Source organism: Eimeria maxima, genomic scaffold (assembly GCF_000499605.1).
Source record: "Eimeria maxima Weybridge genomic scaffold, Emw_scaff291, whole genome shotgun sequence".
Classification (NCBI taxonomy): domain Eukaryota; phylum Apicomplexa; class Conoidasida; order Eucoccidiorida; family Eimeriidae; genus Eimeria; species Eimeria maxima.
Window position 1 is genome coordinate 1 of NW_013563778.1, and position 24,092 is coordinate 24,092.

A 24,092-nucleotide genomic window follows, 5' to 3' on the forward strand; every position below is an offset into this window, starting at 1 on the left:
GAGTTGTGCTTGGTCTCTCACTCCTGTCTTCCGCATCTTCGTCTCCCTCCTCCGCATCGGTGGCTGACCGCCTAGATGCGGATGCTGTCAGTGTAGTGCCTCCCCTTGGAGGTCGAGTGGAGGAGCTCGATCTGCCAGCTTGGGATCCCCTCGGCGTGCGGGCTGCAGTTGTGCTTGGTCTCTCACTCCTGTCTTCCGCATCTTCGTCTCCCTCCTCCGCATCTGTGGCTGTCCGCCTAGATGCGGATGCTGTCAGTGTAGTGCCTCCCCTTGGAGGTCGAGTGGAGGAGCTCGGTCTGCCAGCTTGGGATCCCCTCGGCGTGCGGGCTGCAGTTGTGCTTGGTCTCTCACTACTATTATCCGCATCTTCGTCTCCCTCCTCCGCATCGGTGGCTGTCCGCCTAGATGCGGATGTTGTCAGTGTAGTGCCGCCCCTTGGAGGTCGAGTGGAGGAGCTCGGTCTGCCAGCTTGGGATCCCCGCGACGTGCGGGCTGCAGTTGTGCTTGGTCTCTCACTACTATCATCCGCATCTTCGTCTCCCTCCTCCGCATCGGTGGCTGACCGCCTAGATGCGGATGTTGTCAGTCAGAGAGTGATCTTCTTCCGCATCTTCGTCTCCCTCCTCCGCATCGGTGGCTGACCGCCTAGATGCGGATGTTGTCAGTGTAGTGCCTCCCCTTGGAGGTCGAGTGAAGGAGCTCGATCTGGCATCGTGGTATTCCCTTAGTGTGGGTGTCGCGTGTGGCTTTGTGGTGGCATGTCTATGAATTGCGTAGTCCTCTATGCGTTTGGGATGCTTGGTTGAAGTTCCAAGCTCCGGAGATGTTAGAGTGTTCTTTTCCCTTTTAGCACGAGTAGTGGTGCTCAAGTTGCCACTTTCTGACCCTACTGACCTGCGGGCTGCAGTGGACCAAAGTGGAGCTGTGTCTGGGGACGGAGTCGTGGGCGTACTTACTTTTGAACTTTGCGTTTTTGGTGAGGTAGCAAATCGGTTTTCCCGATCTTCTGCAGTGCGGCGTTGGTGCCGTATGCTTGAGTGAAACTGCGGAGGCTGGGATGTGAGTGTTGTACCTATAGCGATAGGGAGGGCACTGGAGCTGCGGGATGCTGCCTGCGTCGCTTGGGTGATGGACCCGTTCTGCTTCGGCTTAGCTGGTGAGCTCTGGGTATTCTCTGTATGCCGTGACGAGCTCAGTGTGTTTGCCTCTGCGGTGCTGATATTGCTGATCAGCGAAAGTATAAAGGCCTCTGCCTCCGTCGTTGTTGCAGCTGGCAAGGTGTACCGGCTGGGGAGTCGCAGGAGCTCCGTGCTGGAGATGCTGGGAGTGGTGCCTGTTTGGTCTTTTGGGGTTGGAGTTGTGGTGATGGTAAAGAGCCGCAGATCCGCCGCTGTCGTGCGCCTGTCCTCATCAGGCTCCGTAGACTTCTGGGCACCAACCGTTACCTTTGATGTTACCGCAGTAGCTGTACTAGAGGAGCTGCTGCTGTTCCTCCCCCTCGTGCTGCTGCTGCTGATGCTGCGGATGCTGCTGATGCTGCTGCTACTGCTGTGGTTGCTGCTTCCACTGCTGGTATGCTGGGAGGGTGAATATCGTGCAGCAAGGGTCATTGAAGTCGCTGCCTCTGGGAGATGTTGTGTGTGTGAAGGCTCCAAAGATGTTTCTTCCTTGGTCCCGTTCCTGCCAAGACCTGGTGAGAAGCTACTGACCGTAGAAAACCTGAAACTGCTGCCTTTTGAGCTGGTAAGGGAGGGGATGGGTGCAGAGGTGTAGGTAATGCTGCTGGTGCTCCGCTCCTCGCTTAACCGTCGTCGCAGCATGCCACCTCCTACTATCCATTCTGCATCTTCATCTTCACTTTCATCTCTGCTGGCTGTCCTGTCAGCGGTCCACGAAAGAATTCCCCCTCTCTCCGGTGGCGGATATTGCCCAGACCTGCTCCCTGTGAAGGAACCTCCAAAGCGCCTATGGGCCTGTTGACCTTGTCGAGTGGCTTGTTGGAGAGTTCCTTCGAAGGAGGGCTCCCTTCGTCTCAGCCGTGGATCCCACCCCGATACCCTGCCATTCGTTCCTGTGGGGGAATCTCCTGCCTCCTCTTCTGAAGTATGCCTTGACGAATGATCCCTTCTCACCCGTGTGCGATGTTCCCCTCCAGAAGCAATATAGGGAGGTGAGCTCCTGGAGTGCCAACCCGCTGTCCTGCTGCGCCCTAAAGAAGGACGAGTTCTCCACTGAGAGTCGGCATTCCGACGCTCATCGTCTCCTTCTGTAAAGGCCTCGTCAATGCTATCATCTCCTCTTTCCTCCTCTTCTCGAGGGGCGGCAGATAGCACTGTTGTCCTCCGGGAGAAACGGTAGTCCGGCGCAGTAGAGTGGCCTCCGCCAATTCTCTCCTCATCCCCTAAAAGTGTGGTGGACGTCTCTTCTTGCCGCTTTGTCCTCCATGAGCGACTCCGAGAGTCTTGAGGGCCTATGGTTGTGCTGGCAGTGGATTGGGTTTCCGAATCCAAACCATGGTTCTGCCTCTCTTCGCCTTGCTCCGTTGGATCATTGGCTTCATCATCGTCTTGCATTATAGCCTCTAAATGATAGTCCTGGTCTTCTGACTCTCCCGCTTCCTCCCTTGCCCTTCTGTCAATTTGAGTTGGTGTAGCTGGACGGTCTCTGTTGTCTTGCTCATTTTCCTCCTCTTCGTCCCCATTGTCACCATTCTTATTATTTTTGTTCTCCTTTTCCTCTTCCGCTTCTGCTTCGGTGTCACTGTGCTCGTTCCTTTGCCACTTCTTCTCCTGCTCCTCCTCCCACTCCTCCTCTTCTTCACTCTCATCGTTCTTTCTCATCTCGCCTTGCACTTCTTCGTCATCTTCTTGATTGCCTTTGTCTCTCCTGTTCTCCACCTCGTCTTTCTCCTCCTTCACGTCACTATTTGCATTATATCTGTTGTTTCTATCATCCTCCTCCTCTCCGAATTCGTCCTCACTTAGGTCTCCCTCAACAATGTCTCCGTCTGCAGCCTCCCCCTCCTGAGCAGTTGCAGGTGGTGAACTAGACGACCGCCCCCGCTGTCGTTGAGGCCGCCTGGTCGAGGTTCTGACCTCCCTCTCTTCATAGTCTTCCTCTTCATAGTCTTCCTCCTCTTCGTCTTCTGTTTCTGGGGTATCTTCACTAATTCTCTGTGTTGAACGTGAGCGTGGGGACGAGGAGCGGCCTCGGCGTTGGCTGTTCGCGCTTGTGCTCCTTCGGGGCTTTTCCTCTCTGTCCGCCTCGTCATCATCACTCTCATGTGTAGGCTCTCTGTCACTGTATTCATCACTGTCTACATCTTGAGAGTGTTGCTTTGTGGTTCTTCCACGCTCTGCTTCCTCTTCAAGGCTGTCCGCTGCTGCGTCTGCTTCCTCCTCTTCTTCTTCCTCTTCACTTTCCCTCCGTTTGCGAGGGTCACCTGATGTGCGGCGCCATTTCCTCCTATCGCTTCTGTTTTCGGTTTCTGGATGTTCCTCCGCCTTTTTCTCGTCTTCACGGTCGTTTTCTGCCTCCTGTGCGTTTTCGGCTGTGCGTCTACGGGGGCTACGATGTCGGTCAATGCCTGAAGCTGTAGCGTTCTCCCCTTCCTCCAATGCAGTTATCTCGCTTCCCAACGCGCTCCGCGTTCTCCCTGTTCTTCTTGAAGAAGCAGCAGAGCCGCTCCCCTCACGATCACCGTCTCCTCTGCTGGAGGGCCCACTGCGCAATTTGGGTCGATCACCGGAGGAACTGCTGCGACTGGCTTGGTGTGCTTCTTGTTCGCCGTTTTTCTCTGTTTTTGAATTGTTTTCGTTGCCATTGTCTGCAGGGGGCTTCGGGTCAGGAGGGCCAGCTCGATATATCTTCAACACTTGGTTGCTGCGCGTTTGGAACACAGACTCTTCTGTCGTTATTTCCCGTGGGTCTATAAGACGAGGGGCCACCAGATGCGTCATGACGATCATTTCTTCGACCCACTCTTTTCGAGGCATCCAGTTCTGTCCTCACAACGAAACGCATCGAGGGACACTTAACAGTTCTTCTCTGAGTTCAATGGACCATGTAACCTGCTGCCTATTCCCTAAGCCCTGAACACTGAGCCCTAAGTCATAATCTACATGTTCTAGATCCTTAGATTTAGATGGTGCGTCGCTGCACCGTGAATTCGGGAGCTTAAAGTGGAGTCATTTGAGCTTAGATCTGGGTTTCAAACCACATCTATACAGCAAATGTGTCTGATTGCGTAGCTCACCATCTTAGCCAAGTCATCCATTTTGACGTCAAGTTTTGAAAGTGCTTCGTCAGTGGGTGCGAAAAGCGTGATTGCCAACCGGGTGATAATGGAGTCACCCTTAGTTAAGGGATTGGACTCCATGGCCTTCGTGAGGAGAGTGAGGTCGGGTTCATTTTTCATAGCCTCCAAGGGGCCTTCCTCGACTTCCTTCCAGCCTTGAAGAGGAGGAAGCGTGGTTGTTGACTTTGTTGTTGTCGTTGTCACCTCTCTTTTTGTTGTCGTTGTAGGCACCGTAGGTTGCCGGGTTTGGGTTGCTGAAGTCTGTCGGGTATTGTTTGTTGTTCTGCTAACTGAATCAACGTTCCGTGGCCGTCGTGGTGAGGGAATATCTTGAAGGAGACGCGGGACAAAGGTGGAGACGCTCGCCTCCTCTCTACGTGCTTCAGGTCCTTCAGGACTTTTTGCTGGTGTTTTCTGTAATGCGCCATTCGGATAAGCCTGCATGAACGTTAACGCTCGGCTACTTGAGCCAGTGCTCTCAGCTGATAACTGAGGGCCTTTGGCCGTGTAAGCCTGCCAGTATTTATCCTTTCTGGTGGAAATCTCAGAAAAAGATGAAGCGAGGGAGAGAGGGTCGAGAAAATATCTAAAGAAGGAACGGCTGAGAGAGGCTCCTGCTGGGATATGGGTTGATTCAAGGGCTTCTGTTCTGGAACTCCACTCGGTTTTTTTTTCTAGTTCTGTTGAAAGGCCTTCATCTGAAGCAGAGGGCTTGAAAGCCACGACCATAACAAAGAGTACCAGGCACAGCTGGCGCCGAGGTAGGCCCCGCAGGTGACCCCAAAGTCTAAACGACCCCCCTCGAGCGCTCAGGGCGGCCCTCATGGGGATAACGCTCCATTAAAACTTAACTTTTAACATTAAAATCGATAATCAAGAATTCAAACTTACAAAACTGGCGTTAATATGGGGGTTCACTGCGCCTGAACGACTCGGCGGCGGAGTTTCAGCGGGTCAACTCATCGCCAGTGACGGGAAAGCTGGAATGCCAGGATTAGTCCCCGTGAGGGGATTCAAACTTAACTACCAGCAGACGCCAAATCAAGGCCCTGATTTGAGCATGAAGTGAATAGCACAAACACTCACATCCATGGAGAGACAAGGGGCGGCCGCCCGACGAGAGACGCCGCCGAATCAGCAGTGGCAGAGTTCCCTGTAGAGCATTCTGCCGCCACTTTGGTGAGCTTTCCCTGTTGAAATACAAATATAGTATGTACAGTTATATCAAAAATTGGACAATTTCAACATAAACCCGGCTCAGTAGCAGCACAGGTACGGCCGCACACGGCGCGTGGGGAGCCAGTGGGGCCGCCGATTTCTCGTCATTCTATGGATACCCACTGTTGGGTGTCTTTTGCAATAAGCCAGCTCATGTATGGACTTTATTTGCACAGTGTATGGATAATAAATATTTGTATATATGGCGGGTGTGCGCCCCCTGGGCACAGATCGTGCTGCCCACGAGCATAAGCACCAGTTGGCAGCAGCAGGCGCAAACAGTGAGTGGCTCCTAAGTCCGTCTTCTGTCAAGCTTCAACGGTCTGTATGCAGTTTTTAATTCTTAATATGGTAAAATCAGCCTGTACCAACAAGTTCACCTTCTTTAGTGTCCTAACGTGGTCGTTTGCGTCTGTGGTAGTCCACAAGCTGTCGCGGCGACCACGAGAATTGGATTGTCATCATCCTTCTTTTCCAGTTATACTGTCGGCTTGTCTAATTTCGTTGTGGTAGTGCGCTTTCTGGCTCTCTTCTGGGTAGGACTGCTTCGTTACACAGACTGGTTTCGCAGAGTCTTTCTCGCCCAGAAAAAGAACTCATTGAGCCTTCCCCTCTAGTATTCCGTCCCATCAGTCTCTTCTGTGCAGCTTCGCTATCCATGCGCATCATCAATTTCTACATCCCAAACATCAGGACAACCACTTCTTAATAATGTATATATCCACCAAGGCTCTCTGATGCCCCCTTACGAGATCGTCTCCACAGCGAATTCCGTTGGCGGGGACCACAGAATGCCCATAAAAAATGGGGAGGACGCATTGGTCCTTCCTGCATGCATGACACTTCGCTTGAAGCCATGAATTTTGTAGCATTCATTCTCATTTTTGGAAGTATTACTATCCCCTTCTTAGCACCAATATCTCGTTCGAGGCTGTGATCTATTTACATGCTGCATGCTGTGGCTGAATGTGCGAGGCTACTTCGCCTGCCCTTGAGAAAATAACGTCCAAATTCCTACCATCTCCAGCTCCGTCAAACCCAAGGATGCAATTGGGACGGAACACCCAGCAACTTACTGAGGTCCGCCCAGTCCCCTGCTTGCCTAATGGGGATGTGCTTCCGTACTTAAGGGATATATTGCGAACCAGCTAGAAAAGCTAGCTAGCAAGGCATATTGCGAAACCATGTACGGTAGAGCATCCAACACCTTTAAATACTTCATGGCAAACGATAAAAAAACTGGCAATTCCCTTTACTACTGGTGTCTGCCATCACAACTCGCAGCTCTGGGCCCCTGGCTCTCGTCGAGAGAAACAAGACTCCACCTCAACTCCCCCGCCTCCTTACCAGCAAGGTGAAATGTGCAATACTGAGCTAGCAGTGCTTGTGGATTTGTCCAGTGTTGCTTGAAACGCAGGTATAATGAGCTCGCCAGGTAGCTTGGTGGCTATTCTACTGCTGCTATGGCACACCCGTCCCGCCTTGCTTGGTCACAAGTAGGTCCACCTGCACTCTCGTAGCCTTCCGCAGAGTTTCAGGGGCCCGCAATGCGAAGAAGGCGAAACAAGGGAATAAAAAAGGAGCAGACAGTCTCCGATGGATGCTTCCGATGTCTGCTCGTGCGTTGGCTGGGGCTTGGTCCAGAGACGTGGCCTTGAAAGGAAGCGCATGTACGCTCCATGCAGATTACATCTGCCTTGCCAATACTTTCAACTCTTCTTCAGATGGAACAACTAACAAGTGTTTCATTAACAGCAAATACGCAACATGATAGTCGCTGCGGCCTCCTGCGAGATCAATAGACTCCCAAGGCACTTCTGTCACTTTATCGTCATCGAACTTCCTCCACATGACGACATTCTTTTGTCGTTTTGCAGCTGGGCCTGAAGTCGTTTCTTGCTCTTCTTCTTTTTTCTTCTCCTGGCTTTCAGCAGTTGAGGGCTGCTGGGGAGCGTCTGCTCCTCCTGCTCGAGCCCAACCGACGTAATGTCCGCTGTCAGCATAGCGGCCCTGGTGTGTCACGACACTCAACAGTTCATATGTTCCAGTAGGGCACGGCTTCCCTGCAAGAAGCAGTAGCTCAGCTTCCTTTGCTGCAACTGCCTCCTCATTGACATGCACTTCGGTCTCCACTGTAGAGGGCGCTGCCGAGCCGTCAGCGGCAGCACTGTTGCTGCCGTTTGCTGGCGCTGGAGCAGTAACCGCAGAAGTCGGAGCAGCAGCAGCAGGAGTTGCAGAAACACCAACATTGGAAGACGCTTCTCTTTCTCGGCGCAAGGCAACGATTGCCCGACCCACTTTGAAGGAATCCTGCAGCTCCTGCGGAGTGCAGTTTCACAAAAACATACAACGAACATCACTGTTCGAAAACAGAACGTTGGGAGATACAGGAATTGAATACAACGTAAAATCTGCAACCCCCGTTGGTAGTTCTAAGCCAATATTTCATAGAACCAACACAGACAGTTCAACGGCTCATACCAAATCAAGAAGACTTGCTGCTTCTGGTTCTCGCGCATTTGATTACAAGCACAGTTGCAAAAAAGAAACAGCACACCACGCCATAGCAACCGCAGTGCAGCATCCCTTTTGAGACGCCTATCTAGTGGCAACTGTCGTCAGATGCATATTTGTCCATTTTCTCTATGATTCAGCAAGATATTCCGCAGGAATCACAAAACCTCAATGGCATTCCTCGTTAATAATATGCCCCAAATTATATTTTGCTGTTACATGAGTTACCCACCTTGGTGCAGAAAGGATACATATCAAGGGTTTGTCCGAATTTGACGCTGCGGCATATTTTGGCCTTCTCAGATTCTGTTCCTCCCACCTTCCACTCAAAGCGCATAAAGTGAAGGATGAGGTACAGTGCAAGGCTCTTGATTCGGTTGGTCCTGATAAGCGTTTCTTCTGCTGTTGTTGCATCACCCCCCGATGGTGCTGCTCCTGCAGCAGCTGCTGCACTTTTGCTGCCGCCGACCTGCACGACTTCGTCTCCGAGAGAGAACTTGAGGCTTTCTTCCAGGCTGCTCACAGGTTTCTGTGGGGTGCCCAGGAAGCACGTGAGTTTACGGTGTTTTTCTATCTGCACAGTGGAGCTGCCTTGTTTTTCGCCGTTCTCTTCATTTTTGTTTCGATTCGAAGTAACTTCGACCTGAACCCCAAAAAGCATATCTAAAGCAGAAGAAGAGCTCCCAGCCAACGGCACGTAAGCCAGGGACTTCGATAATTCCGTTGCTGTGCCTCTGTCCAGACTCTCCGCAATAGCAGACATCAAACAACTCAGACATTCCTCCGCGTCCTGTTGCATCGGGATGCCCGTCGTGCCTTAGCAATAAACAACAAACAACGAGCAGCAATATCGACAACGCCACGGGTGATCTACAATCCCTGAAACTCAAGAATTGCAACCCCTATGAAAAAACCTACACGCCTATATATATAGGGTTAGGGTTAGGGTATATATATCAATAATATATATCAACAGCTATGCCCTCCAATCCTTCCCTACCTCTGAACAGCACTCATCTGCTCCCCCCAAACAGATGATGAAAAGGAAGTATAATGCTTATATGTGAAACAGGACCACGAGCAAAAACAACAATATGTGCACCATGTGGCTTTTATGAACTATTCTTTACACTATCGAGAGTAAATGCCTGTACAACCCATTTAAAACAAATGACCTACCTGCTTGGGAAGTTGAACGTCTTGAGAATTGAGGATAGGCCTCTCGCAGGGCAGGCACCTGAGAGTGCAAAACTCTAAGCTTTTGAGACTAAAACCCGGCACCCAAATCGCAACGGAAGCTGCCCCTGTGGGAGGCCTAACGGTAGGGCCATTCACAAACATAGATAACAAGAAGCGCCTAGGAGAAATGAAACGGCGACGGAAGAAAGTAAGCAAGAATACAACATACGGTGAACGGCAAAGGAAAGGGAAGGCACACACAACAAATCCTACACAGCAACGAGAAGAGACTTGCAAGCGACAACGGCAGCAATAGGCAACAAGCAACAACCAATATACGACAGGAAACACCAATCAATACACAGTAAACGACAAAGAGCATACACACAGCAAACAAGCAACGAGAAGAAAAGCACAGGCAGGGAGAACAAGGGCAGCATACACCCTCCAAACGGTAATAAAAGTTACCAAAAGGAATGGTGAAACGGGCTCGATGGTCTGTTGCCACTGGTTGTAGAAGTCCTTGAGAGCCAACGCCAACCGTCTTAGTGCTCCTTGTTGTCCCGTAGCAGCAAGCTGAGCGGTTGATACATCTCCTGAGATATGTGTCTTTACAAGAGAAGAAAAGTCAGTGGCGGGGCGCAGCATTTGAAGTACAGAGGCTAAATAACAAGTATTCCCCAGGTTGACAATCCCCTGAGAACAGCAGCAGCAGCCACAAAATAACCCTAAGTAACAATACACCTTACACCGTAAACAAGTCGCGGAAGAGGAGTTCCAAGCAGGGAGCAGAAATACAAGAGGAAAGTCAATATGTACCCACAACGTACCCTAAGTCACTCATCCCCCAATCCAATATCATAACACTAAAACCCTAAATCGTAAACCCTTCAATTCTCACATTAGGGAGAGGTTCAACTTTTTTCTCTCGCAGCAAGGCGGCCTGCTGCGCAGGCGTGAGGTCCTCTACGAAAACTGTCTTCTCTGGAGGAGGCATCGCCTTGATTGCTTCTTCCGCAGTTCCCATGAGCATAATCTTGGGACAGCCACTTGCAGCAACTGCTCTTAAATCCGCATCTCCCTTGATGGTCTTCCCCTTGCACAACAGCTTCTGTCGGTCAACAGGTACACCGGTCAGTGTGCTGCGACAGCATAGGGGAAGTGCAACGAATGCGTATGCAACAACAATGTGCTGGAGTAAGAGATAAAGAATAGCACGTACTGCAACACTGCACAGGCCCTTCCTCAAGCCCTATTTCAAAAGCTTAAGTCATGCAACGAGTGCTACACTGGGAGAGTGCCGTGGAGGGGAGACAATGAATATCTGCTAAGCAGCTGGAAAACTGTTCTGGGGGCAAGCGATAATAGATAATTTCGCATTTAATGAGGCTTCAACTGCAGTCCCCGGGTATATAGGGGTTAATCCATGGTTTAGGGCTTATGGTCAAGGGTGTGATCGTTGCGTGAGGGCCCCACTAGAGCTGAGCTTGGAATACTTCGAGGGGTTCATTGAGGCTAATCTGCACACTGAAGGATTTGGTGCCCCATTTTACTGCAGCCTGAACCTCCGAAGCTGTCATTTTGCAGCAAGAGGAACGCCTGAGCTAGGAGGGGCGGGAAAGGAGAAAATGGGAGGAGGAGGGCTATCTGAAGTGCGTACGAGCCCAAATGCTGCGTGGATATCAGCCAAAAGAAAACAATGAGGTGGAACTAATAACAAGTAAAAATAAACGAAAATACATCCCACGATCCACTTGCTGGCATGCAGCAGCCGAACGGCAGCTCGTGCTGGATGGAAGAAGCCCTTGGGTGTACGTACAGCACGCGCTTCCCTTTGTGCTGGAAATTTGACTGTAAATCATATTGAAGGGCTTCTTCGAAGTATCTAAACATTTTCGTGGTATTATATACATTTTTCTGTTCGTGCACAGTGGTTGAGGAAACCATCGCAGCCACTGGTCGGCCGTCAGCAACTTGATCTACATGTGTTAGAGGCAACACACTTACTCTAGCTCCCTTTCTTATCTGCTCTCATCTCACCCCTTATTTTATTTAGTAAAAGAGACTAGTAATTAGTCACAGACAGAGCGAGGGAGGTATCGTCATGCCTACCCTACTTCAGTTACCTACTAGCACAACGACAGGCTCGCGTGCAGAAAATAGAGTCGAGTTTTGCTCTATTTGTGAGCGTTGAGACCAAAATGAATGAAATAACCCGTAGCCGTTTAAATGTATCCAGCTGGCTGTTTGTACGCGATTCATAGGAAGAATACCGTGCATCCACAAGTTGCAACACCTTCATTCGGTATCGGTCCCATTCTGGGGGGTTGTCATCAACTTCCCCGTGTAGTTGAGGGCCATTGTGAGTAGCACCTGTATATTTAGGCATAGTTCACCAGTAAGAGCTTTCATAGACCCCTCATCTTCGCCGCTCACAGAACAAAGGGAAGAATGTGCTGAGCAGCCAGCTGGCAATATGGCGAGAAGCGTCCAGCAGCTAGGGATTTGCAGGTACATGCATGTACAGGTGCAGAAACACATATGTAATGGCGTGTTCGTGTGCAGGTCCAAGATATACACCTTTCTGCATCTTCTCGACCGTTTCTACTATCATCCCTTTCTTCATTGCACTATTTTCCTTCATCTCCGCTCTTTTAGGTGTAACGGGCATCCATTCGATGCGTTTAAAAACTATTTTGAGCTCGCTTATTTATGTGTGTTTTTGCATGCATGCCTTCATTGATTAACGTCACGCAGGTTTAACGAAATAAGAAAAAGGTTCAGCAAAGTTGCATAGCGTGGGTATTTTATGTTAAATAGGGCTTCATTGTTTGGATAGTACTGTACATTGTATGGCACACTGTCCATATAATATGTATACCATGCCAGTCATACATAAAATTGTATCCACATATCTATTCTTCACATTTGTGTTTAATAACCAAAGAAGAACGTTTCTGTGATCAATCCACACTCTGCCCCTTTTGCCTCTACTCTTCACGTTATAGACAAACACAATATATAGGCTATGTAGAATAAAATATAGAATGCATATTTATCTACGCAGACATGAAGATATGTTATAGGCCTAGATATTTGTAGAAAAAACGACAGAAGTGCAAGTAAGAAAATATTGTTGTACCCTTGTCCAACAAGACTCCATTAAGCATTCTTAAACCACAGGGGTTTTGTGAGCTGTTATTAAGGTATTACTCAACGGAATTCCTATATAAGACGCATAAGCCCCATGAACTGTACTCGGAACACGTTACACGCACGTCACACACATTATATATACGAATACGTATGTATGGACATATATGCACATGTAAGGTAGAAGTATGCTCCATGGAGGTCAAACAGGCAATTCAGCTTGTGGAAAAGTTGTCGACTAACGCGGATGCCGCAAGTGAAGACAAAGGAACCACAAGCGCCAAACCGACGAAACTCTCAGTAGGCGACGATATTGTTACAGTTTGCTTAAACTGCTCTAAGCACTTAATAAGACTGGTTCAATTGCTTTTGTAACGGATTGTCGGAGGGCGGCAGGAGGAATGCACCTTCGTACCAACGTGAGTCACAACGATCATTGGACTTCCATAGGCGTATGAAGAACCATCTGCTATTTAAGGCAGTACACAATCGATTAAGGCTCTGTGAGATGACAAAAAATATATGAACAAATAAGATATTCTTTTTTAGTTTGGTATTTTGACGGGCTGTAGAAGTTTTCCTATTGCTGTATCCTTGCAGCAACGAGTAGAAGTACAGCCTGCCACCGCATCGCAACGGTATTTGCCTGCTTCTCATATTCATGATTAAGGCATTTTCAACGTTGGAACAGACATTACGGAATTACATTAGTTGTTGCGTTCAATATTTCAAAATGTTTCGCTGAAGTGGTGACATCGAAGCTGCATTGTGCGGTTGGTCTGCTGACGGACCACCGCAGCGGCCATCGTGTAGCCCGTTAGTGAAAAGTAGATACCTGTTCTCATGCGTGGGATTCTATAGAATACATATTGGGTCAGGGGCTTTTGCCTATTGAATATGAATTTTGTAAGGGTAATAAGAGTTAGCATTGAAAGAATATCAATATTTCTCTTCTTTGGATGATAAACACCCAGCCCCTCAGGCGTTTCGCCTCGGGTCACCCACAACCTGTCGCTGCGTTCGCCGTCTATCCATGCCAGTCGCCCGCCTCTGCTCTTTGCTGCATGAATGTTTTCTTCTGCATTTTTGAGTTCATTAGAGAGGCAGAAAGTAATTGTTTCCGTTTTTTTTTGTGTGGTTGCTGCGTTGGCGTTGGTGTCCCATTCATAGCCGCAGCAGCAACGAACAAACAATGACTCGGTTCGCGGCGTGCGTCCTTGCAGCCGTGCTTTTTGCAGCGGGGCCCTCCTCAGCACTTCCAACTCCCATAGGAGATCCTTTCCGCCGCCTGGGTGAGATGGAGACTTACCAAACAGGCGGAGAGGGCCCCTCCCCCAACCCCACCCCCAGTCCTCCAGCTGAGGGCAGCTCCTCCAGCACCTCCACTGCAGCACCTGATACAGCCCAACAATGGTTCGAGGGATTTAACAGGGCGGTGCAGAAGCAGTTGCAGCTGCAGGAGAGCCTCATGCGGCAGTTGATGGAGGATATTCAACAGTACCTCAGCGAAGCACTTGGCTGGAACGAGAACGGGTCCTCTGCTTTAGAAAGGGTGAATGCGATGCTAGAGATGATCAGCAGCCGCATGGCTATCACTCGTGAGGCAGCAACAGAGATGGCAATTGGTTCATCAGAGACAGAGGAGCAGGCTGCAAGGGAAGCCACTCAAAAGTTCATGAGGGAAGTGAGAGTGCAAGATATCGTCGTGGACGCCCTATGGGCTTCTCTCCGGGCTGTACAGACATCCACCTGGATGAGCGGCATCACAGGACAAGTGGAGGAGAGCGATGTATTCAATGCAGCGAATCGGGCAGCAGAGGAGTTCTTAGTTCGGATGTACCACAATCTCAGAGCTGCAGGCATAGCGGAAGAAGATATCGTGAAGTACGTACCTAAAAATGCTATTGAAGAAACGACAAGCAGCCCCACACGCAACATGGGCAGAAAAAGCAGAGGCTACTATCACTACAACTACGGCTATAACTACGGTTATCGATATCCCCACTACAGCTACTACTACACACACCCGCAGCCTTTCTACAGCTATCCTGTAGCGGCGTATCCTAGATACATGCACAACTACAGCTGGGGCTACCCTGTGTACACCCCTTCCGACTGGGGTAGTGCTCCATGCTTTAGCAGCAGCTGCAACGACTGCGGCAGGGGCCCCCAACCCGAGCCCCTAGTACATGAACATGAGATGTTTCACCGTGCTTTAGGCGAGGAAGACCCCACGATGATGGGGGCACATGGGGCCCCAAACCCTTATGTCTACGGCACGCCGATGATGCAAGATGCCTACGGCACCGGCCCTGCTATGAGTGCGCAAGGCTACAACAACGGCTACCCAAACTACGGTTACTACCCATCTTCTATGAACCCACGTTTTAACGCCGCCACTACCGCTGCTACAGGAAACATGAACTACTCACAACAAAGCCCTGCCGCACCCATGGGGCGCATGGGCTCCCTCGGCTCTCCTTATGGATATACTGTCACCCCAAACAGCAGATACCGACCATCAACTTTTCCAGTGCGCAACCTTGGCATGTGGGAGGGTCCTGAGCCCATGATGGAGTTCATGCCTTTTGGAGCCGTCGAACCGTGAGCTCTTGCTGCTGCTGCTGTTGTTGGTCTTCCCCTTGTTACTTGTTGCTGCTGCCCCTGTTGGGTCTGATGCTGTTGCTGCTACTGCTGCTGTTTCATTTGCCATTTCTGCTACTGCCACTGATGTTGGTTCCACTTTTACTCCACTTTTACTGCTGTTGTTGCTTCTCAAGCTTTTGGTGTTAGTACTAGTGGAGCCTGTACGACGATGCAGACAGTAAGGGGCCTGGTGAACTAACCTGCTGGGAAGCGTTAGACTTAAGGACTTCAAACGCTTATCATTAAAGGCATCGTTCCGTTGTTCCTGTTGTGGTTGTACAGATTTTTCTTCTAGACTGTCTCAAGCATTTAAGACCTAAACGCCAAATGGAGCATCAAGCTGGCTCCTGATCGCTCTGTGGAGGGGCCTCGTAGCTGCTGTGCTTCCAGCAGGGCAGCACTGTGTCTAATGGTGACACTTATTCATATAACGGTTTCTGCAATTTATGCAGAATGCAAAGTACGCATAATTTATAGGTTCCACTGCCTACAACGAACAGTGTACTGTGTATAACTCCAACTTTCACGCTTTATTTCTTTTCGGGATAAGCATCTACTTGTTGTGCCGGCGTGTTTTGAAAAGATATGCATACTTTGTTGCACCGCTTTACTACACATGGGTTGACCTACAGCTGCATAGGTGCATCTAAGGATTTCTGCGTGCACTTATGAAGCTACAACAGAATTCAACCAGAGCCAGAAATGCCTAGATTGTTAGAGGAATGATTAAGGTAGTTCGTTCGCTGCTAACCAGATCTACGCAGATCTCACTGGAAAGCTTGAGCTACGTAAACCCTAACCTCCTGATGTACTTTTCGTCTGCATGAGGGTTATTCTCGCTGCACCCCTCTGTAATTCGGAGCTTGAGAGCCAAGTATAAGGCAGTTTTTCAGCCCCTCCGGCATATGGGTTGGCAGACAGTGAACATGGGCCCCCCTACCTAAATAGTATTGCCCTTTAGAGGCAAGCGGGGGTCTATGGCTGTTTTGAGGGGCAGCTTGTTTCCGTGTTTGGCTCTTTTTCTGTTGCCCGATAGTACTGGGCTTTTTCAATTCTTTAGTTGGTACTAGGTGTTGGCTTCGGTGCATCACTTTCGCTTGGTTGCAACTACCGCTTCCCCCGTAAATCTGTTCATTCTCCTTATTAGCAGCTAGTTCGAACTATTTGTCACGAATAACAGACGGGAAATCGAATTGTCATGCGAACCATCTACGCCAGTGCCAACTCGCTGCAAGGGATGAGGCATTAAATATATTTGTCACAGCGGAAGCCAGTGTTGCGACGAGCACGCATCTCAAGCGCACGCCAACTGCTTCCCATTGATGTCACGTGTCTTGTTTGGGACTTGTGCAAGGCGACGAAATAGCAAATAGAGGGCACGAATTGTTCGCCTTTAGATGCCCTCAATTTCAGCTCATTGGACAGTTAGGGAGGATCAGGTGTAAAATTGCACCCCGTCATCCTCTGAATCAAGACAATTGACTGACTTCTGACACGAATATACCATGAATATGCTATAAAAAGAGGAACACATAATAGTAGGAACATTAGATGCGGTTCTTGCTGTCCCCTTAGAGATATGTGCAGGACAGGTGTTTGTTCATGAAATGCTTCTTTTTTGTTTTAAGCTACACCTTTAAAAGTGTAGGATACAGTCCTGTCGAATTTGCAGTGACGAAAGAACGCGAGAACACTAGAGAACAAGATTATTTAAGGCTGCTCAACAACGCGTGTAGGTCACCACACTCTGGGGCTCCCACTCGTGCTCACGAGATACCTTTCACCATGTAACACATGTATTATATCTAAGTATTTGTTATTATGGAGAATTTCAATGAGTACTGCTCTTTTAGGTGTTGAAAGGCGTGCATACTTCACAAAGGTCTCGTCGTGTTGCCGAACGAACTGCGCACACGACGGCAGCTGTTCGTACAACTGTGTTCCACTCTCTTGAACTTGAAACACCTTTTCAAATATTAAACTAAATTTAAAAAGCATTATTTTCTAGAACTCGGAGGTGTTTCTAACTCCGAAGAACAATCAACAAGCGGCTTCCACCGCCTGGTGTATAGCAGTAGGTCCAGATGGCGCGGCCGTCACGTTGCGTGAAACCCCCTGTGAAACCCCAAATTTGGGTTTCAAACACAAATGGATAAGGCAAAAGTAAATTAAATTTGAATAAAAATCTATCAACAGAGGGCGCGGCGGAGAGACGAGACGCCGCGTTCCCCGCCCGCGCGGGGCGGCGAGCGCTTACCTGCCTATTTCTATCATTGCATTTGTTTCCCCTCTTGAGGGTGGCAGGGGGAAGCAAATAGGTATATTTGTGACGTTTGTGATGGTCAGCAGAACATAGGGAGTTCATCTGTTCCTTCTTTTCATCATTTATTCCTCGTTTCTCACCGTTTTATTTTTTTGTGTAACCCTCTCCGCTGTTGAGTCCCAATGACCCGCCTCGGCCTCGCTGCTGTCGCGCTGGCTCTCGCCGTGGGCCCTTCCATGGCAGTGCCCAGCACCACTCCTGTTGAGAACCAGGTTCACCCTTACAGCGAGATGAGTACCTACCAGGAGGGGAGTGCCCCGGGGGCTCCGGAGGACACCACCACCACCACTACGTCGTCCCCTGTTTCCGATGGAGCCGAGCAGTGGCTTGAGAGCTTTGTTCGTGCTGTGCAGCGCCAGCTGCAGCTTCAGGACCAAATGATGCGTCAGCTCATGAGGGACATTCAGGAGTACCTGAGCACTGCGTTCAACTGGGCAGAGAACCAGTCTACTGCCTACACCCGTGTTACCGAGATGATGGACATGATCTCCAACAGAATGAACGCTGCCATGGACAGCTCAAACGAACTCATGACCACTAGCGACACCACAGACCCCGAGACCCTCCGCCGTGCAACTCGCAAGTACATGAAGGAGGTTCGCGTTCAGGACGTCCTGGTAGATGCTCTCTGGGCCTCTCTCCGCGGTGTACAGACAGCTGCCTGGATGAATGGAGTGACCGCTATTGAGAAGGAGGAGACGACTCCCATGGCTAGCCGCGCTGCTGAGGAGTTCCTCCACCGCATGTACCATAACCTGAGGGCAGCAGGTATGTCTGAAGAAGATGTTGCCAAGTTCATCCCTAGAGCCGAGTACAACCCCTCCGAGCAGTCAAGAAATATGGGCAGAAAGGGCAGGAGCTTCTACTACGGCGGCTATCCCAGCTACTACAACTCCCCCTACTACAGCTACAGCAGCTACCCCAGCTACTACAACTACAGCTACCCGTCATACAGCTACAGCAGCTATCCCAGCTACTACCGCTACAGCAGCTACCCCTACTACAACTACAGCTATCCCAGCTACTACAACTACGGCAGCTACCCGTACTACAGTTATAGCAGCTACCCCAGCTGGTACTGGCGCCGTCTCCGCTCTTTGGCAACAGCAACTTGCCCAGACTGCCCTCCTCTCACCACTCCCAGCATGATCCCAACTCCCCCCCCAATGATGAACATGATGAACACCCCACCCCCCATGGCAAACATGATGACCAGCATGATGATGAACACTCCCATGGTTCCTCCTCCCCGCACCCTCGGAACTGAAGCCATGAGCCTCGGCTTGGCCCCCATCGGTATCACCGGCGCCCCCATGACAGGTTTCGGTGTTCCTCCTGAGTTCGGTCCCTTTGGAGCCGAAGGTATCGGCCTCCCCACCGATGCCCTCGGCAGCACCCCCGAAATGACACCATTCGACCCAACTACCCCCTACAGAAGTCTCGCCCCCATGGACCTCCCCCCCATCCCCCCTCCTGTCTTCCCTGAAACCCCTATGAGGCCACCTACTCCCTTCGGCTTCGGACCTGCACCTGTTCCTCCGTAAGCTAAATCCTTTGCCCTAAACATATGTTTCGTAGGCGTAGAAACAAAGACCAGAGCCCTACGCACTAAACCTACGACCCGCAGGGATGACAGGTAGAACGCGTAAAAATACACAAATGTAGTAAGAGGGTCCGAAACGTCCTTACAAGCGCTATTTGCTGTGTAAGTTGCCGGTATTCTCGTGATTTTGAGGTATCTGCGTATTGGATGCTTTGTGCGTGTTCTGCAGCATGCCCTTCTAAACGACCTACCATCCCTCAATCCATAACTCACATTTCGTAGCCTCAAAACAGTTTTTTGTTCATTTCACTTCCAGGACTCATGCTGCGACATTTGCATTCATACCTCGAAACCGTCAACCTCAAACCCCAAACCATTCTGTGAACTCCCCTCGCAAACGCGGAAGGCGGAACATTTTTTCTGAAGTATATTACTACGTTACGTGTTGAGGTGGTTATATCCTTTCAGATCACCGGAAACATTGAATAGTAAACCCTCGTGCAAAGAATCTATTAGCTACATAGGGCTTAGTGCAGTGCATTTGAGTACATATTCTACAGCCGAGACATTTCGAGCTGCATACGAAACAGTAGCTATATTTATGGTTTAGGCTTAGGGGCATACGGTTTAGATGTCTTACCTGTAGTTACATCTTCTGCCTTTAGGGCTCGTTTCAGTAGGAGGCATGTGAGCTTTCTTGCCTAGTTTATCCGCTGTTGCTGCTTAACTGGCTTGGACACGTGGGCTTGCGCACATCGTACAATTGCCTACGCCAGTACCTAATAAACCCCGAACCTTGCAGAATGAGTATTCCGATATGCCTCCTGCAACAGACTCTCCGCCCCACCTTGAATACACTGGGGATTAGGGTTTTAGCTTTTTACGACGATTTGCCAGGGCAGCTCGTAAAATGTCTCAGCAAAATAACCGTTGAGCAACTGCTGTTCGTTGTGTTGCATCTGTCTAGTAGTCAGTACTCCACAAGGAGTTCGGTTTGTGCTGGATTATCTTCTTTGGAGATAAACCGGGCATTGCCCATTGGTGAAAGTACCTTCCCAAACTTATAATACGGTACAATGCATTTGAATTTCCGTTAGGTAGGGCTTTAGAATTTAGGGGGCTTTGTTCTTTGCTGTTGTAACATGTTAAATTCCATGACTTTTTATTGCGGCTAGAGTATCAAATGATGGACTTTGGCCAATTGGGACATTTTATATTTATGCGCTACGTGTGACCTCAATGGGTTGATTATAAAACGTATGCGATTTGTGGGGAGAGGCGTTATGCGGGCACAGGATTGTTTTGTACATGTTTCTACACGGCGACAAAGCCGCGCCGTAGACTACCCTGCAGTAGGAACGTCCACACATTATGAACGTGATGAACGTGAACATGGGAATGGATCCACTTTTCAATCCTTATATAGAATACTAGAGGTCATACAATTTCATCACATGCGAGTTCTCCTGTTCGGAAGTCGTTTTTTTGAGAATATGACTTCTCACGTTTGTAAAACTTTCCGACTTCATATATTCGTATATTTAACAATTCGTTTGCCCTCAAGTATGAACACATTCATGTTGAATACGCTGGAATAATAATACCAGTTCCTCCTAACAAACGAATGTTCACGTTCATTAATTTTATATTAAAACAATATACACACAATTATATCAAGAATTGTCTCCAAAGGTTTGGCCCGTTTGCAGTGGCTTCACGATCATCTCCTCACCGCGTGAAGATGAACAGCTCGAATAGAAGGCTGAAACTGCAGCTTTGAGAGGAAATAGTGTGATAAACCAAATAAAGCACACTTTTATAAAATACGAAGTTATTTTTTTAATTATGCATATGCATATTTCAGGGCTCAGCGTTGTGTTCAACACACGAGCTGCGTGTCATTTCTAGTGTGCATGAGTGAGCACGCAAAAGTCACCAAGATCTCGTGTGTTCCTCTCTCTGCTGGTAAACTAAAGTAATTTTTCCCCGAACATATCCATTTTAAGTACATCGAACAACATTTGTTTAACCTCTTTTGTTTCGTTTGCAGCAGCTTCGTGTGGGTGATGGTAGTGTGAGGTCACTTAGGCGTGCGACGGGTCCCAGTTCTCCTAACAGTTACCTTACTTGTCTACTTTGTCGAAATCGTCTAGTACCAACGATGCAGTGTGTTTATTTAGAAAGTGAATTCGGTGTGTTTGGTGCGTATGTATATAGATAGAGATAGAAAAGGGAAGAAGGCGAGCAACGCGTCGGCCGCCCCCCCCTTCCCGGCGGCGCCGTGCCTATCCGTCTCTTCTGCGTCTCCCTCTTCCTAGCTCCCCTAACTGATTCGTTGTTGCTGCCGACTACAGAGTACAGCTGAGCAGTAGACTCCTATCATACAAATCCTTTTTATCTGGTTCCAACACGCTCACTCAACCACCACCTGGACACACCCTACCCATACATACAGGAGCAGCAGCAACACCAGCATCAAGATGACGCGTGCGGCAGCGCTTGCCGGGGTTTTGGCCCTGGCTGCAGCAGGCAGCAGCCTTGCTCTACCTACCGTACTTGACACAACAACTGGCACCCAAGTGGAGTGGACTGAGACCCCCTTAGACACAACAGAGGTAACTATGGGGGAGATGGGCAGCACCACCAGCGGTACGACTCCAACCAGCACTGGTGTGCGAATGATGGAGGCTGAAACTACAACCCCATCAACCCCTGAGGCTCCCCAGCAGCAGCAGCAGATGCCTCAGCCTCAACCTCAGCCACAGCAAACAACTCCCGTTCCTGAGGCCGTATTAGAGGCAATTATGCAAGAAATGCAAAATATTTTCCGTTCTTCTCTTGTACCAGGTTGGGATACTGTCGGTACAGCAGCAGATGCTGTACGTCAGATTGTAACCCGTGTAAGAGAACGTCTTACAGGACCATTAATGATGACAGAGATGGATACTGGTCTTGGTAGAACAGGGCCTTTATCAACCACAGGTGCAACAGGAGCAACAACAGGTCCTGTTGCTGCATTACGCGGTGTAACAAATGATTTCCTTAGGGAAATAATGATTCAAGAAGCAGTACTTGAGACATTATGGGCAGTTGTACGTGATGCACAAGAAAGACCATGGCTAGTTAATGAACAGGAAGCATTGCATGCAGCAACAGCAGATGCTGTACAAGGTTTCCTTGGTCGCATGCATGATCGTCTTCGTGCAACAGGTTTCTCTGAGGAAGAAGTCATGAGACTTCTACCTAGGTCACGTAATGGTGGTTGTACCCGTACAGGGGGCCTCTTTGATCAATGTAACGATGCCCCTCCCTCTCGTCTTCTTGGTAAGAGGATGTATAGTACTGGATATTATGGTTATGGATATCCTTCTTATTATAGCTATGGATATAGTTATCCAGCTTATTCACATTATCCTGTTTCTTATCCTTACTATGGGTATAGCTGGGGCCCCTCATACTACTATGGCAGCGGATACTATGGTAAACATGGATATAAGTACGGACATTATTACAGGAGACTTGCTGAGCAGGAACCAAGACCTGTTATGCCTCCTGCAGCAGCAACTGCCGCAGCAAACCTAAGAGCAGCAGCAGCAGCAGCAGCAGAAGTACCACCACCACCACCACCAGCAGCAGTACCACCACCACCACCAGCAGCAGCAGCAGGTACCCCAGCTATGATGCCTCCTCCTATGATGGGTGTTGAAGAACCTGTTCCTTTCCGCTCCCTCTATCCTAGCTATAGCTGGAGTTATCCAGCATATACTCGCGTGTCTCCCTCTTATTCTTATTATACACCCTCTTATAGTTCTTCTTACTATTATCCCCGTTATAATTATGCCTATAACTATCCCTTATATTCAGACTATAGCTGGTATGATTATAGCTACCCCCTTGCCTACAGCAGCTATAGTAGCTACCCCCTTTCCTATAGTAGCTATAGCTACCCCCTTAGCTATACCTACCCTAGTGCCTTTTATAGAAGACTAGAGGTCCCTGATCTAACAACAACTACTACTACTCATCATGAGCAGCAGCAGCAGCAGCAGCAAGAAAGTACAACTACTGCTGTACCTACAGAAACCATTACTACTCCCTCTACTCGTAATACACACAGCAGCAGCCTAAGAAGAGTAGGAGAAAGATATGAGCCTATTACCCCTACACAAAGAACTTTTTATAATAATACAGAAGGTACTAACAACCCTGTCTATACACCCGAAAATCTTACAGAAGATGAACCACAAACTGTATGGGAAACATACAACTAAACCCTAAACCCTAAACCCTAAACCCTAAACCCTCAACCCTAACATTTCTCATTTTTTTATATAGAGAAATTTTAGGGAACACTAACCTGCCTGCCTTGCCATCGTTTATATATATCCATTTGTTTATTAATAAACAATTTTTATTTACCTCTAGTCGTCTTTTTATTAACAGCGCTTATTCGCGTTGTTTATACAAACTACTATTTTTACCCAATAATACTTGTACAGGCATTTTTTATTATATGGATGTATACATGAGGAAATAAAATAGTTTATTTTATTTATTGTAGCTATACTATTATTTAGCTATACATAGTAATTAATTATAGCATATATATTCCTAGTTGTTACTGTATGCAACAGATAGTAGCCAAGGAAAGAGATAGGGCAGATACAAGAAAATACCTCTTAGTTGCATCTATGATGGTATTTAGGTGTATAATTAGGTAATAACGAACAAATATAAATAAAGATGGGTATTAATATAAATAAAAAGGGATTAAAATTAAACAGACAACAATAGGGGAGAAGACAGAAGCAAAAGAATTGATCTTGTATATGTTGCACTAGCGTGTATTCTTATTGCCTTCTTCCTGCTGCATGCAGCAGCAATATTTCATGTTCCCTACACCCTAAAGGATTAATCTACTGTAATTATGTGCATATTCTCTCCACTACTAACTGGGGAAAGCTAAACCCTAAACCCTAAACCCTAAACCCTTAACCCCAAACCCTAGAACGGAACACTACAACCCCTAAATAGGCATAACGCTGTTCTGTTCTTTCTCTGTTTCTCTCTACCTTTGTCTAAACCCTAAACCCTTCTGTTGTTATTTGATTAAATAATAATAAATTGAATTAAAATGGTTAAATAAATAAAAACGAGTGTTTTTTTTTTTTTTTTTTTTTTTTTTTTTTTTTTTTTTTTTTTTTTTTTTTTTTTTTTTT

General features: G+C 48.4%; 5 protein-coding genes across 5 annotated transcripts; 3 read left to right on the plus strand and 2 right to left on the minus strand.

Annotated features, from left to right (window-relative positions):
- Window positions 1-21: 21 nt before the first annotated feature.
- EMWEY_00026680 (hypothetical protein, conserved) lies at window positions 22-5,122 on the minus strand (the record flags this gene model as incomplete). The annotated part of the gene is made up of 3 exons (XM_013478108.1): window positions 22-566; window positions 643-4,001; window positions 4,256-5,122. Coding segments are annotated over 3 exons (4,771 nt in total), but the record flags the coding sequence as incomplete, so codon positions are not given.
- Window positions 5,123-7,201: 2,079 nt separating this feature from the next.
- On the minus strand, window positions 7,202-10,788 carry EMWEY_00026690 (ubiquitin carboxyl-terminal hydrolase, putative; the record flags this gene model as incomplete). Its single annotated transcript, XM_013478109.1, has 6 exons — window positions 7,202-7,834; window positions 8,262-8,845; window positions 9,209-9,266; window positions 9,677-9,904; window positions 10,110-10,350; window positions 10,685-10,788. 6 exons carry the CDS (start codon window positions 10,786-10,788, stop codon window positions 7,202-7,204), a joined length of 1,848 nt encoding a protein of 615 aa, XP_013333563.1.
- Window positions 10,789-13,553: 2,765 nt separating this feature from the next.
- EMWEY_00026700 (56 kDa gametocyte antigen, related) lies at window positions 13,554-14,969 on the plus strand (the record flags this gene model as incomplete). The annotated part of the gene is made up of 1 exon (XM_013478110.1): window positions 13,554-14,969. One exon carries the CDS (start codon window positions 13,554-13,556, stop codon window positions 14,967-14,969), a length of 1,416 nt encoding a protein of 471 aa, XP_013333564.1.
- Window positions 14,970-17,452: 2,483 nt separating this feature from the next.
- Window positions 17,453-18,874, plus strand: EMWEY_00026710 (56 kDa gametocyte antigen, related; the record flags this gene model as incomplete). Its single annotated transcript, XM_013478111.1, has 1 exon — window positions 17,453-18,874. One exon carries the CDS (start codon window positions 17,453-17,455, stop codon window positions 18,872-18,874), a length of 1,422 nt encoding a protein of 473 aa, XP_013333565.1.
- Window positions 18,875-21,353: 2,479 nt separating this feature from the next.
- On the plus strand, window positions 21,354-23,144 carry EMWEY_00026720 (82 kDa gametocyte antigen, related; the record flags this gene model as incomplete). Its single annotated transcript, XM_013478112.1, has 1 exon — window positions 21,354-23,144. The coding sequence occupies one exon, from the start codon at window positions 21,354-21,356 to the stop codon at window positions 23,142-23,144; it is 1,791 nt and encodes a 596-aa protein (XP_013333566.1).
- Window positions 23,145-24,092: the final 948 nt, after the last annotated feature.